Below are 16,129 nucleotides of genomic sequence, written 5' to 3' on the forward strand. Positions count from 1 at the left end.
TTGGCTACCTTTATTTGCATTGCAATGTGTTACTAAAAAGCAAATCAAATAACACTCCTCGCCATTCACGCTCCCGAACTCGAAATACATGATTTACAGTTGTCTGTGTTAGAGGAAAGCACATTTATTATATTATTCTTTCAAATAACACGTTTCACAAATTACTTCACTTTCAATGTGTAATTTCATATCATCACCAAGAGTCATCTTGTTCCGATAAGAAAATAACCCCTTCCTGCAAAAAAAAAAAAAAACCTGACTGTAGCGATAGGGCGTGAACCTTCTTTAGGCGATTAATTGGGTCCAATATTTCAATAAGTTCCTGCGCACAAATATTTCAGTAAAAGAGGAAAATTTATTCAAAGTTTCTGAATACCTATTTATGGGCGAAATTTGGTTCCCTTGGAAGTTTTTAAGAGTTTGAATGGCCGCCATTTTGAACATTTTCATCTGATTATTCTGGTTAACGAACTCATCAAGATATTTCAACAATTAATGTTTGTGCCAAGTTTCGTCTCAATCCGCTGAAAATTAGGGTGGTTATGGCATTAACAAATAGCATTTTATATATACAGGTAGGTAGATAAATAGACACACAGAGGAAGAGAGAAAAATTGTTTTGCTCCTCCTCGCACCTGTGGTGCGTCAGAGCTAAACCGGGCCCCTTTGCAAAACGTATTGACCAGCCTAACCTAAACACAAACCTCTTACTTGCTAACGTAGAAACGTGGTCGGGAGGTGTAAGGCATGTAGAAATGGTATTTTTAATAACCATGAGTATGGTCCACTTCCATGTTTTTCTTTTTGCGTTTTGCAGCTACATCGGAACGTTCAATTTTTATTCTTCACTAATTGCAAATGGCGTTTACATTCAAAATATGAGGAATTTTGTTGGCATTTGTTCGGATATTCTTCTCTTTTGAAATGAAGAAAAGAATAAAAGCAATACGCTAAAGACAAAAAAAGTATTATCAGTTCTAAACATTACCAATAATAATTGCTACGAAAAACTAAATAGACCTCTTTTACCATCTCTCATGAGCTGTATGTATTATTAACAAAAAATTTTTAAGAATGTCCTTACCGAGGATTCGAACTGGAGACCTTTGCATTTGTAAGCCAACACCTTGACCACTACACCAAGATCATGGCATAGTGAACATTTAGTTGTCGGCGTATTTTTTGTATTTGTGTTTTATGTTTCCACTTCGACAATTTTTACTCTTTTTTCTAAGTTTAACAGCTCTTTCTGACTTTCTCTTTCGGTGTCGTCCTTTATTTACACAATGCACTATTCGTATTCACAGCTTGTGCCTCTCTGCAATGTCTCATTCAGATTAAAAAAACTTTTCTTTTTGCCCCTCAGTAAACATTTGATTGATTTAATTCTCATACTCTCCACGGATGGAGCGCAGGAATGCCAGACTCGAAAAATAGGTGTACATTTACTTATCTGACAGATAATACATGTTTTCTTCGCTTTTGTTACTAATATCTATGGTATTACAGTATTCTGTTTGTCGTAAAGTAAATGTACAGAATGGATCTCTAAAGTATGTACAAATTATAGCAGATATTTCTGCTACGGATAACAACAAAAAGGTTGATATAAATGTATAGTTGACCTACTATTTCGGAGACGTACATGGTGTTCTGGAGTATCTTACTGAATGACAGTACGTCCATGATGCAGGAAGCATCAAGGCCACCATTCAGACAGTGGTTATTTTTCACAATTCCTTTAGTAATGTTGTGTCTAGTGTTGTGCCAGATACCTCTTCCTCCAGAGAGGCGCATGTAATTTCCGAATTAGAAGTAACTAACTGTTGATCTTCGTAATCGTTTGTATCACCTCACCTCTCCTTTAACGTCGGTTATGATACAGCATATTAATGCATCTTTCTGGCTTACCAACGATTTGTACACATCAAATACCACTCCACACCAAATACCACCACATTTTGGAGATTTATAGGATAAACACAAGCTACATAGAGGTAGAAGTGTGAAATCTTTTGAGGAATCATATATTTCATTCACCTAGGAATTAAGTCAGAAGGGGAAATGGTGTAATATAGTTTCATTCAAATTTATATTACTTCCAATTTTTCTTACTTATTTTTTTTTAATTTATGGGTACAAATGATGAAAAGCTCTGACTGAATTATAAAAACGTAGTATGGATTTCATATATCACCAAGCAATGAACCAACAATTATCTTCTCTTTTTTTTTAAAAAAAAGTAAAACAATCTGAAAATATTGGTCTTTTTCGACTTTTAATTTAAACAACGACGGTATGTAAGTTTGAAAGGTGAACATCTTTACTTATGAAAACTGTGTAGTATAATTGAATTTTGATCCTCGTGTAACAAAACAGCATAGATACCTATTAATACTATAAAGTAAATTCCGCACTTGTAAGTATTGAATTCATATTTAGAAATGCATTCTATTAATGTCTAATGCACAATTTGCATGAGTGCCATTTCAAAACGATAACGTTATAAGTAGCAGTTTGCTCAAGATTGAGATAAGTTCACAAAGGACAACTACATAGAAGAGAGAAAAACTAAGGAGAATAATGATACAGTTATTTATTATCATACTTTTGTTAAGAAATTTGTAGGTTCTATCAGCTCCAAACTTTGTTTTTTGTAAACAAAATTTTTTACAATTTTGTAATTTTGATGTTCAATCATTCAATCATAACATAATGTAAATACTGAAATAATGAAATCCTTGTAGTAATAGAATAACAAGATCACTATTTATATTTTCTTGGTGGTTCAATGTGAATTTGTATTGAATATTTAGTTCTCAGAAGAAAACGAGATATTTCTATACGCTGTAATGTTATTGTAAGCGTATTTCCAGTAATATCAATTGGTTGAACATTTAAAAATAAATGGTATTCTGTTTGCTTTTTATTCTTTATTCAAACTCACTTTTAACTACAAAGTCGAATAGTAAAACTCCCTTTTTTGGATTACCATTAGTTTGAAGATATTGCTTATATTTACTATTCACAAATATAAATCAATTAGCAACGGGCTTTGTAAATGACGTGTACAAGTTTTAACTCGCAGCATAGCCGACAGCGTAAGATCCGTCATATTCCAGAATAGCAGCCACTCCTACATGGCACGCTGTGCTGGTAGCCAATGGAGCGTCATAGAATTCTCCGAAGTCACTGCTACTCTTGTCTCCACTTCCAACAACAACCGTCATGGGTTGTTCATATTGGGTCTGTAAATTCAAATAAATTCACCTTTTATTATCCTACAATCAAGAAATGTAATTTAATGATAGCGCAGTTTAAGTTCCAATTACCTGTATGGTAACATATACAGGTAATAAAACATCCTTGTGTATATTGTTACCAGTTATTCAGCGAAAAATTTAAATTTGCACTCATGCAAAATTCAATATACATATATCAGTTTTTAGTAAATATAATAAAATTATGAGTAATGTAATCATATTATTTTAAATACAATACAATCATTAATGTGTCTACCTTCAAGAATGTTTGAAGTAAACAAGTAATATACACATCCTGTTTATAATACAGAAATATGCAGCTTAGGGGAAACGCTTATTCCTAATAGTACGCAATCAACTTTCTAGGAGTCGTTACCTGCACTACCTCTCTGCTGCCAATAGATGTAGGCAATTTGCCGATTTGAAACTGTCTTTATGATTTAATTAATGCTTCAACTGTTTTGTTTCAATTTAATTAGTTGAAAATGGATAAAGATGATACTGACTATATTGTTTATTATTAGGACAAGTAAAGAATTTCACTTTTTAATTAGGCGTGATTTTAGCGTATAAAGTAAAGAGGGCCAAAGGTTTAAGCAAAAGAACTAGTAACTGCTAGCGCTGAAACCGCAGTGTGATTGGTGAAAAATAACTAAATATTGGAACCACTTTTATACATTCTGTAATATTGATTTTCATTTGTTAGAGAAACATATACTCTCTATTCTAAAAAGAATGATCGCATTGATATGTCTGTTTTGAGAAGTTCCACTTTAACTATTTTCGGAAACAGTAAACAAAAGATACCAAGTTCGACAAACCCAAGTCAATCTTTCCAGTCGAGTAAAAATGTGCAGACATATTTTCTTCTTATGACTGTGATAAGACGTGTTGAACTATTATTAAGTGTAGAAAAGCATTTTGAAACTACAGGGGTAGAAGAAACAAATCTAAAAAGGTTGCAAAAGTGTCAAAATCATACCTAGTATGGTGTGGGGCCCCCTTTTGCGTCCGAAACAGCTTGGATCCGACGAGAAATGAACGTATACAGCTCTTGAATCGTGGTGTGTGGAATTGTGTACCATTGTTCCTCCAAAACATGATCCAGTTTCTTAAGGGATGCTGGTGGAGGGTAATGAGACCGAACACGCCTTTCTAACTCAGACCACAATGGCTCAATGATGTTCAGACTGGTGATTGTGGGACCCAGGGGAGATGTGATAGCTCCTGGTCATGCTCCTCAAACCATGATTTTTCCGTTTTTGGAGCGTGACAGGGTGCCAAATCACCTTGGTAGATCCCAGCACCATCAGGGAACAATATTTGGGCCGTTGGTAGAACCTGGTCCCTCAAAATGGTCTCATACGCCTTAGCATTTATCATTCTATGCAGGGCTATGATGGGACCTGCAGAAAACCACGATACCACAGCCCATAACAAAATGACCCCCATGCTTTACATTTGGGAGTAGACAGTCTGTATCATAGACCTGCGACCATGTTCTCCATACGTAAACACGACCGGTTGTTGGAAACAAGGTGACGGTCGATTCATCGGACCACATTACGTGTTTCTACTGCTCATGAGTCCACGCCTTGTTGTCCTTGCACCACTGGATACGCCTCTTCGCATATACTACTGTGACTAGAGGTTTAGCGATAGCGGCCCTGCCATGAGTGTTCATTTTATGAAGTTCCCGTCACACTGTTTTCGATGAAACCGGGTTCTGTAGGCCGGAGTTGAGTTCCATTGCAGTGGTCTTCTTTTTAGCTGCTACAATCCCTTTCAATACCCTCCGGTCCCTATCTGACAGGATTGTCTTTCGATCACTGTTGTACTTTGCAGATGTCGTTTGCCCATGAATTGTGTATGCCCTCGTGACATTGGACACAAGTGCCTTTGATACCTTCATAACGTTTGCCACTGCTGCCACTGAAGCTGCAACCAGAGGGGCACCAGCGATCATGCCTCTTTGGAAGTCTGTCAGGTCGCCTACTTTACCGCACCACTTTCACACCACGACACTCACAGGTGAACCGGTTACTGCTGATGGAAGAAGAAGGTCCACATGACACATTTAAAACAAAAAACGATCGTCAACCGCAATACGTGTTGTACAGTGGAGGGATGAAGTGTTTTTAGATTTTTGTCTACCCTTATATATATATATATATATATATATATATATATATATATATATATATATATATAAATGTGTGTGTGTGTGTGTGTGATCATATGCTTTTCTCAACTACTTTTCGATTTTTAAAAGAACATTTCCCATGAAAGGAAAGACAGCGAACATAAATCTCTCATTCGTAGTAGAACGTAAAAGTTATAAAAGAGAAAAAAACAATGCAATGATTGTGAATATCATTGTCTCGGCTTTCAGTATATTTCTTTAGAACGAGTTCGGCAGGGGTACTGATATTACCTCAATGGTCAGGCGCTTGTCAGACTCCATGCTGTTCACACCGTTTTCTCACTTGGTGTGTGTCTCGCAGTAGTGAATGTATTTTCTTTCTTCAACTAAGCCTGCATCGTCACGTAGAGTGTTTTCTACTATCAAATACCTAGTTTTCGCTATTTATTCTCATCATTATCTAATATTGTATGAAGTACGAATTTACGTTCTAAGTGCCATATGCCAGTTTGTAGAGTATATACTTCAGGTTTGTGATTTCATGACGTAGTTAATAAGCCTAGTACATTCGTCTTGTACGAATGGATCCGCAATCTACTTGCTGATCAACTTAGTGTTGAGTTTGATTATAGTCGCAAACATATCTTAAATTCATATTCCATACGCTTCGTAAACAAATTCTGTTTTGAGTGAATACAAAGGTCACTTATTCAGATGATCTTGGCACATACAACATTTTAAAATAGTCTGGAAGTTAAAATCTTATGAGTGTTTGTCACATTTAGTACCCACAGAATTTAAAGAGGTCAAATAAAACTTGTGTCTTTTATGACTCACCAAATCATTTACTGATATAATGTAAGAAGTGTCGTATTCTGCGCCACATTAACTTCATTGTCGAGTGCCCTGACATAAATGTTCTCTCCAAAGCCTGGTACTTCGAACAAAGTTAAAATTCTACCTGACGTTTATTCATGTACAATGTTTCCCGTATTCAAACAGAAACACCCTTAATCTTTACATCTTTAAGGGAGAACATTCCATTTTAAGCTGTAACTTCTGGTACTACCTTCCCCAGGGCAATAAATGTATATTAACGTGATTGTCAAAATGATGTTCTTTTCACTAGTTCGGCAGTTGTTTCGATCACCAGTTTTCCCGCTTTCTGTCTCCCAGAGAATCATCGCCTCCACTATAAGATCTCAATGTAATTCATCCGCTTCTTCTACTATTGTGACGATTGCTTCGGGCCTCCTACAATAGAGTATTTCTGTTCCATCTCAAGCTTGGAAGGGTAAATGTTACCTGAAATCGCCCTGAGTACTACATCGTTAGCGATCACCGATGACTCCCACCAAGAAGTGAGTGCTTCTATCGATATGAATTCTCACTCTACAGACATATTAGCTCAGTCTATATCTACCTGATAACACAAGTCGAAAGGCTGATATCAGTCTTCGCCTCGTGATAAATCCAGTTGAGCACATAAACTTTAGAAAAGTGCTCCAGTGAGGAAAAGTTTGTGGTTGTTTCCACAAGATCACGAGCAGATCTCCATCCAGTTGAAACTAATGCTCAGGCAAAGGACATATCTTACTTCTAGGACAAGTGAACACATCACTTCCCTGTATAGTATGGCAATGTGTGGGAGAGTTACCACTCGTCTTTGCTCTTTCAATTGTATTGTGGTATTTCCTTACGTAGCATTGTTTGGTGTCGTTTTCTTTAAGTGGACATTAACTATGCGTGCAACGCGTACAGCCATTACTAACGCATATAGCTTTTCAAATCTTAAGAAGCAAAAAAGACTATCCGATTACATTATCAAATCATTTCTGGATATAATTTTCGTTGCGAGAACCCTATATTGAAGACTTATCTTTTCTCAGGAGTTGCTTGCGGGAAGCCAAGCCTTCTGAAACTGGTTCTGGAACAATTATCGTCTTAACCAATTTTTCCTAAATGCCCTTCAAGTAGCATTATCACAGGCAATTACGAAAATGTTAATTTTTGGGTTTTATATTTGGCCATCTAGAAATAATAGATGTTCTGATTGCAACTTCTATGCCATTAATCATCCAAGGAGTTACATTCTTGCGCCTGAGATTTGATTTGTATAGAGAATTGTAACGCAGTGTTAGACTATAGATTCAAGTTTTGGTTACAACACTTCTACGTTGTGCCAATTGGGTCAGGACCTTAACCTAATTGACGTTTTGAGTGGTTATAAGGCTAACATCCAAGGACACACGTACTTTCGGCGTGACTGATCATGACACATGGATCGAATGTCCGCCTGCTTCACTTTAATTAATTTTGTGCGCTCTATAGGTGTTTTCCTGATCATTGTGCCGTAGTTCGCAATTTTGATTTCACCAACCAGAAGTACATAAATTCATTCCTTTTTGGTCATTTGATAACACTATTCTATATGACGAGGGTTTCTGTTGCACATTACCAATAGTAGAGCTATTTATTGCACTTTAAATATAAAAACAAAGTTTATTGTCTTGGTGGTTATCTGATATTATACTGTCTTTTTGATCCATTTGAAAGCAGCACAGAAAAGATAAGTTCTCTCACCCTAATCAACCTTATAATTATTACTACAAATAATTATATGCCTACTACAACGAACTCTCCCAAGGGGTGTATTTACTACCTCGTATTATAGAAATTAAGCACTTCTACTTACTTTGCATCGAAAAAGAAGTAACGCTTTCTTTACGAGAGGCAAGAGAACGATACTCCAACGTGAATTTTCCTCTTTGCATATTTATTTGTGAAAGGCGAAAAGATACAGAACACCTAATTTCCAAGAAAATTGTTTCTAACGGTCTATGGCGCATAGCAGCACCTATATTTTCCAATCTTTGTGCCAAGAAAGCACTGCCTCTCCAAATTGCTTGTTTCGGTAACTGCGTTCTGATTTCAGCTATTGTATGTAATGGAATGTCCTTAAAAAGCTGAATTCTTTATGGAAAGCTACTCGTATTTCATGTCTTGATAATCCACTTTTATTTCATTTGATGGTTTCAGGTACTGGTAAGCATTATTTGAATTTCTGCACAAATTTCTCCGACTGTAATTGGTTGGGTTGCCTTTTTCTTCTGTTTACAGGGGCCGTAGCATTAAGTTTGAAAGACAATTATTAATTACCTTTGGATGAATTGTTGCACTTTCCCCAAACACTATTCGCCACCATCTTTGTATTAAAAATGGATTGTCATAACGAAAAGCGATCTAAGCTCGGCTATAAAAGAAAGCGCTCAACCACGTTCGTTTATACTTACATCCAGAGGTTAACATTTAATCTAAAACAATGTGAAATCTTAATAAATGTTTAATATTATCAAGCCTATTTCAACATGAAATCGGTAATATTATAATTTTTATAAAATATTAAAAATATCTACCCAATTTGTTTGGGACTCTACAGGCATTTGTATATTTAATATGGTACCTCTACTAGAAGTAAATTAAGGGACACAGAAAGAGATAAATACTACCAAAGGAGGATAAAAATTGGTTAATATTTACATAAAGGAATGTTTTACCGTTTACCGCTCTCAGCAATAATACAAATACTGAAGTACAATAAATTGTTTGCATTCTGTAATAATAATAATAATAATAAACGAGAGTGACGGATTCCAATTTAGAATTTTCAATTGAAATGTACTATTGTAAGTGAAAACTTCCTTATACCAGGTTGAAACTTTCAACATTACAATTACAAATAATAATATTGCGTTTTAGTTTTAGACGTTGATATATGAATGCTATGTTTCTTACTTTCTTGCTGTACCTTTCATGGCCAACATGTGTTCTAGCTGTTTTTACTAAACGAGAAATATAGAAATATAATACGTCTAAGTAAACTAACACATCATATTTATGATGTTACTTCAAACATGGCTGCTTAATTCAGAAAAAAAAACACATTTTGATGAAAATTGTAGTGATATAATAAACTGGAACACTGGATAACACCTCGTTTTGATGTAAATAGTAACTAAAATGGATATTTATCACGGTAGTCGATAGCAAATACTACAAATGCCAAAACTCAATTTGAAACCGTTGGTGACCATTTATACTAATCTAAGACACTTTTTGAACCAAACATTACTAAAATGAAAAAAATACACCCATTAATATGTGAACCCACTAGTAGCTTTATAGTTAATGTTCACATCATTGGCGCTGAAGATCCAGGTTTAATTTCCAGTGGTTCAGATCCTTATTCAAACTATATATTCGCGTCTCTTATGGTCTCTGTGCTAAAAGATAAGCTAAATATTAATCCGACCAAAAGCAGATTAACGTGACTGTAGTTGTGGCGAACGCATTGAATAAAATAAAACGCAGACGATTTACCACTAATCAGTATTATGTATTGCTATTGGAAGAAGTTTGAACAAACAATTTTGTCATGGATGTAATTTTTTGGTTTTAAAAGGAAGAAATTAATTTGTAAAAATTATGCAATGTTATTAACGTTGAACGGTAAAAATATGCAAAGATGAGACATACCAAACAATAAATCTCATAGAGTTAATCAAGTTATATAGGTGAGCGTAAGTTATCATGAAATAGTATGAGAGAAAACTTGAAAATAACAAATGCTTTCTATTCTTAAAATTTGATATTGGGCTGTAGAAAGAAAAACAAAAGTTTGTTACATTAATATGAAAGTCATATTGAAGTAAACTTTCAAGATTCTTGTCATTATAATATCATGAAGATGATTGTATACAATAGGATAATCAGACAGCCTCAGAAGAATGTTTATATCTTTAAATTTTCTTTAGTCACATTACTGTTCAAAGATGACCCATACATTAATCAATAGCACGCGTCTTGCTAAACAAAATGATCTCCCTGGTGCTAAATATTAGTAGTTTTCCTTATACAGTATATAAAATAGAGAAAAATGAGGGCTAATTGTATGTTGTTCGTTGCTAATACTAATTTGTATCCTTTATTGTGCTGGAACAGTTTATCCATTATCGGACTACGGCGAAACCAAGGGGATCATATTTGTTTAGCATGCCCGTATGTGGGTATAGTGTTCTTGATCTTTAGTTCCATTGTGGAGCTCAAACGCTTCAACTGACTTCAATAAATAAAGTCGTTGGAATTTTGGTAACAGTACAGGTACCATGGAATAAGCGACGTAATATACAAGTCAATATGGTGAACATAAGCCATCATTAAGATCTAATCTGCTTTGTTTCTTTCCATATAAAAATTGGAATCCATATAAAAGTGTTCCCATCACGAGGATTCCAGACCGTAAACAGTCACCCGTTGCATACAAACAAATTTATTAATAACTTTTTTCCTTCGTTTTTTAACTGATGAATCAAAACACACTACATATCGTACGAGTTCAACAAAACTTATGCGATCAGATTCAAAGTTAACTTGTTATATAAGTGTATAAGATTATGTTGTGCAGATTTACGGTTCCCATGTTCTCGGCGAACGAATTTTTGTCACATATTCGGAAAGAAATCCCAAACACCAAACTCATTCTCATTTGATTAAACTTGGCATAGTGGTAGATCTTCAACTACTATCATATTAAATCAAATATGTCCCATTATGATTCTCGAGTTATGAGCGGTCACGTTTTGCTTCAAACATTTAGAAACAAAACTAACTAAATTTGTAAATGATCTGTTAGAGATCAAATTAGTATTGATGGTAGACTTTAACCAGTTAAATTAGCGAAAATTATGTTTTGAGGCTTACTGTCTCCGAGCTATGGGCGGACTAATTTTGCATTATATTCTCTAAACAAAACACTGACACACAAAACTTATCCGCCCGAGATCAGACTCAGATTCGTGGTAAGACTTCAACTGTTGTAAAAACATGTGAAATATGATGTACTGCCTTACGGTTTCAGACATGTGGTCAAACGTTGTATAATATTTTGAAAATAAAAAAAATAAAAAAAAACACTTGTGTGTGTAAAGAATCTAATAAATGTCAAACTTTCCATGATAGTAGAGCTTAGCCAGTCATATAAGCACATCAAACATTGTCGTGGAAGCTTGTGGTACTCGAAAGCGAAAACCTATACAAATTCATACGATCGGAAAATTGAGGAAGATGTTAGAACTTTACATAATATAAAGGCTATGTAAATCTGTTACCGAGGCATATGGTCACCAAGTTACGCCCAGTCAAATTTTACATCATACTTTCAAAGTAAAAAAAAATCCACATATGTATATGTATATGAAGCAGTCGGGTTTATTTTTTAATGTTAAAAATTATATATGTTGTATAAATGTATGGAATATTATGTTGTGCATTCTTTTGGTTCCCGAGTTATTAGCCGCCAAATTTTGAGTCATGTATTCCAAATCAAATATTCATTTTTCGAATTCAGACTATTTTCATCGAATCAGGCATTATGATAGACCATGATCTGTTAATTTGCGTGTGATATATTGCGTTGTCTTATCCTTGAGTTCAGAGTCGTGACCAATCAATCTTGACTGAGCACAATAAAAATATAGCACATTCCGTATAAATAGCAATCAAAGGTCAGCATTTCACTTGTCTTTTTTGCATTAGGTGTTTCATATTTCATATTGTATCCTTAAAAGTAGAAAATAAAAGTAACTTAATTTAAAAAATAAATAAATAACTATGAATGGCATCCGAATTGAAAACTTAAAAAGAAACTTTTAGTTATAATACTAAATTAATATATGAAAATGTACGTAATGTGGGTGCTTTTTGATATACAGCGGTGTCAGCTGTCCATATCACAGAGGTAATGTTTCCGACGTACTGCTATTTTAATGACCAATATAATTAAAGTCCTATTCGTGACACACATACTTGTAATAATGAGGCATACAATTTTAATAGTGACACATACACTCGCAAAAGTGATTCATATACGACTTGCAAAATGTATGTTCGCGTATCAGCAGAAAATATGGTTCTATGTTCAGTTAACAGTTCAAGTAATCGAATTAAAAACAATAATATATTTATTGTTTCCCTTTAAAATGCTCGTGGAACTTCTTACCTGTTTCACTTCTTTAGCTACATAAAATGATCCGTTGACTAATTTGAATATTTCTTCATTAACAGCCTGTGGCATCATTTGTGTAATGGGTGCTGGAGACGAGTAATCTTTAATCATTACTAGAACTAAGTAGCGGCTGAAACACAAAAGAAGTAATTATATTGTTAGTATCTAGTTTCTAATATATGCACTGTTTATTCAAGTAACGCTTGATTATTAGAAACAGGAAAAAATATTTTAAGATGAAATATACAATAAAGTGATTCATGTTCTAGTATGCAAGTATATGATTTAGTTATTGACAATGTAAAAGATATATTATTGATGAATGCTTGGTATATAAGATGATGTCTGATAGAATAAAAAGTAGTAGGAAAATGTAATAGTTCCTGTTTTTTAATGAGGCTGTTTATTGAGTATTATCAGTATCCGTGTTTAATTTAGGAAGCGTATTCTCAGAAAATTGTCTGACTTAATCGTATGTTTACTGGTAGCTTTGAGGAACAGTGTTTGGAAGTAATATCATGGTGTGGACTTATAGTATGATTATTATATCAATGGTATATCAATGGTAAACTATCCAAGTAGGTACCAGCAGATTTCGATCAAAGCATAAAACTTATGGAAACTACTTAGTAATGATAATAAATTTTGTTGTTTGTAAATTCCAGAAATAACTTCGGAACAACACCATATAGAAATTTGATTGACAATACGGTAGAAAATTTGTACACACGTACAAATAATGTGCATAAAATATTGAAGAAATGTTAATGGAATATTTTGATTTGTTATATGATACTACCTCTATGATACTATGAATGGTAGTTTTCATGTGGACTTTGTAGCAGAAGTTATCTATTCCTAAGGTTAAAGGACATAAAAGAATATACGGAACATTTTACGGAGTCAATAGTCATGTGATCAACCGTACAAAGTCTCAAAAGAGGAAATGATACTTCTCTTTGTCGCTACCGGAAAATAATGAAAATAAAAAATGTAAAGATAATTGAAGTCATTGGAAATTAAGTCAAGGTATTTAAAATCTACTCAAGCATTGACTAAAAACATATCTTGTATGAACCATTTTACAATATGTTTTGAAGTATTCTCAGTAGTGTGAATATGAAAATATAATGCGATATACATGTACACAGAGTAGCCCAAAAGTAGGATACAGACCAGCATTGATCAAGTATGATATTTTAATTTATTAAAATAATGAATTTACTTTCATTGGTTTGTTCCGAGCTTAAGGTATATAAGTGAAACCAAACTAAGAATACATAAGGAAGAAACTAAGTCTATACCTGTAAGAATAACAATAAGTAAATGATATAAAATGTCATTACCGATCAGCACAGGACTGTATTCCTACTTTTGGGTCTCTCTCTATCTCTCTATCTATCTATCTATCTATCTATCTATCTATCTATCTATATATATATATATATATATATATATATATATATACATATATATATATATATATATATATATATATATATATATATATATATATATTCCATTCGAATAAATTTTGCCCTATTACAGTACCTGCATTTATTTTACGAAGTAACAACTTTATAAGAAATGTTTTCATCCAGTTGGCGAAACTAACGGATTTTTTGTTAAGCCTGGAATGCTAAGATGATAGCGAAACAAACGCTAAGTGCATCAGAGCCATATTAACACCTATCGTGGTAGTATGGAACATGGAGCAGAATGTCTAGGGAAAGAAAGTTCGGTACTCTATTAACCTTCTTATCGAATGTATTACAATATATACAATGGATCAAATAGCAGATTTCTCTTGAATGGCTGGTCGTATAGTGGGACATGGTCAGCAATTTCCCTGTCCTGGAATTTCATAGAGTTCAGTTCTTCGAAATACACGTCAACATATAGTAGATTTGGTTACTCGTACACGATAACATTTAGCATATCTATATTTATTTTAAATACTATATTACTGTAGCTACTTAAGTTATATGATGTACCTAAAAAACGTTTTACGTGTAGTGTCGTGTGCCCACACTCTACATACGAATCAAGATGTGTGCATTTATTCACTTTTGTACTTGAGTTTTGATCTTTCGCCTACGCGAGTGTAAAAATTCTTTGGATAATTGGTTTTGTATCCAGAACAAACCTTATGAATGAATAGATCTTATATGATAGTTATGGGTACTATCTATGACACGATAGTTACATATATTTACTATGAGTCGATTTTACTCATGGTTACTATTAGGTCTCTACAACATAACGTTAGAAGTTTGGGTTAAACTAAAGTAGCTTACTGTGTTGACGTATTGATATAATTATTACAATTTTTGGGGTAAAATTTGTCTCAATACCACCTTTGAAATTTGTTCTTCTAATTCTAGCACTAACTAGCTAACATTATAATTACTGAACTTGAATTTTATTACTTCTCTGGCTATAATATCCAAACGAACTGTACGTTTATGTTGAAAAATTAGCTACAATTTGATCGCTAGATTTATATTTCAACTGAACCTTGATTATATTAGCTTCTTTAGAAAAATAAAAGAAAGAAAAGAGAAAGAAAGAAAACAGTTATACTATGTGATATTGGTTTATATTAATATTTATCATTTTCGGTGAGTACTATTTTCGCTCTTATGTAAGGATTTCTCTGTATACTGAAGCTGCGCATTCTACATTGATTTAAATAGTTTTGAATTTGACAGAGAGCACAAATGATTACAGTTAGTATTTTATATTCTTTTCAAATCGTCAAAGTTTTCGTTAAGTGGACGTTTACATTTTAACCAAATCAATTATAATTATCAAGGTACGAGCAATAGAAAATATGTGGTTAAATCTTTCATTGATTACCTTTTATGATGACGGTATTTTATATTATCTATCTTAGGATTAGAACACATTCGCTTTATTAAGTAACCGTAAAAAGAAGTATACATAGTACGAATTCGATTTATGATAGTACATGTGATTTCTCCATAAAAAAAGTTAAATATAACCTGTATCCACAGATATCAAACATGGTTGCACTACAAGTGGTAATATTTGATTTTGAACTATGCAGTTATAATACCTGAAATTCATAACAAACAATTTGAATTTCATTTCTAGATTTTGGGTATGCGAAACAAAAGGAACGTGTTGATCGAAAATCACTCTTCAAAAGAGATAGATTTTCGTGATAGGTGTTTACCTTAAGTTTATCTAGTGTCTTAGAAATGGCAGATTGTAATGGTTTCTGTTAAACGTCACTCATTTGAACGTTTTGTACGACACATTCAGAGGTTTAAACATATTATATATTGATCGTGATGGGTTTTACTTTGAGGTCAAATGTTATTAAAGAAATTACCAATCTTAAGGCTTTTTAAATAATTACTATGTAATAACTTCCAACCACAGTTGTCACTTACTAAGAATGTTTATTCCTCGCATGGTCCATTTCTAATACCACATTAAGTTAACATATCAGTAATTTATCGTTTTTCATAGTTGAATTACAACAATATTTGTTTGTGTTGCTTGTAGGGCATTTCTTCCTTTACTTCACCATAATAATAAAGTTCAAAGTAAAATATGTTTCACTTCAGTTATACCTGTTATAAAGAAGATTTAGATATTGACTTCAAATATTTAAAAGTAGAAAGAATCAGT

General features: G+C 33.5%; 1 protein-coding gene across 1 annotated transcript in view; it reads right to left on the bottom strand.

Annotated features, from left to right (window-relative positions):
- Window positions 1–2,913: 2,913 nt before the first annotated feature.
- The window catches only part of LOC145673394 (receptor-type tyrosine-protein phosphatase delta-like), a 43,126-nt gene continuing 29,910 nt past the window's right edge, over window positions 2,914–16,129 (bottom strand). Inside the window, exons 7-8 of the mRNA XM_081743053.1 lie at window positions 12,464–12,599; window positions 2,914–3,248 (exon numbers count right to left, since the gene is read on the bottom strand). Of these exons, the coding sequence (XP_081599179.1) occupies window positions 3,078–3,248; window positions 12,464–12,599 (307 nt within the window). The 3' untranslated portion in view covers window positions 2,914–3,077. The remainder of the gene's footprint in view (window positions 3,249–12,463; window positions 12,600–16,129) is intronic.

Source organism: Thermobia domestica, chromosome 16 (assembly GCF_964235325.1).
Source record: "Thermobia domestica chromosome 16, izTheDome1.hap1.1, whole genome shotgun sequence".
Lineage (NCBI taxonomy): Eukaryota > Metazoa > Arthropoda > Insecta > Zygentoma > Lepismatidae > Thermobia > Thermobia domestica.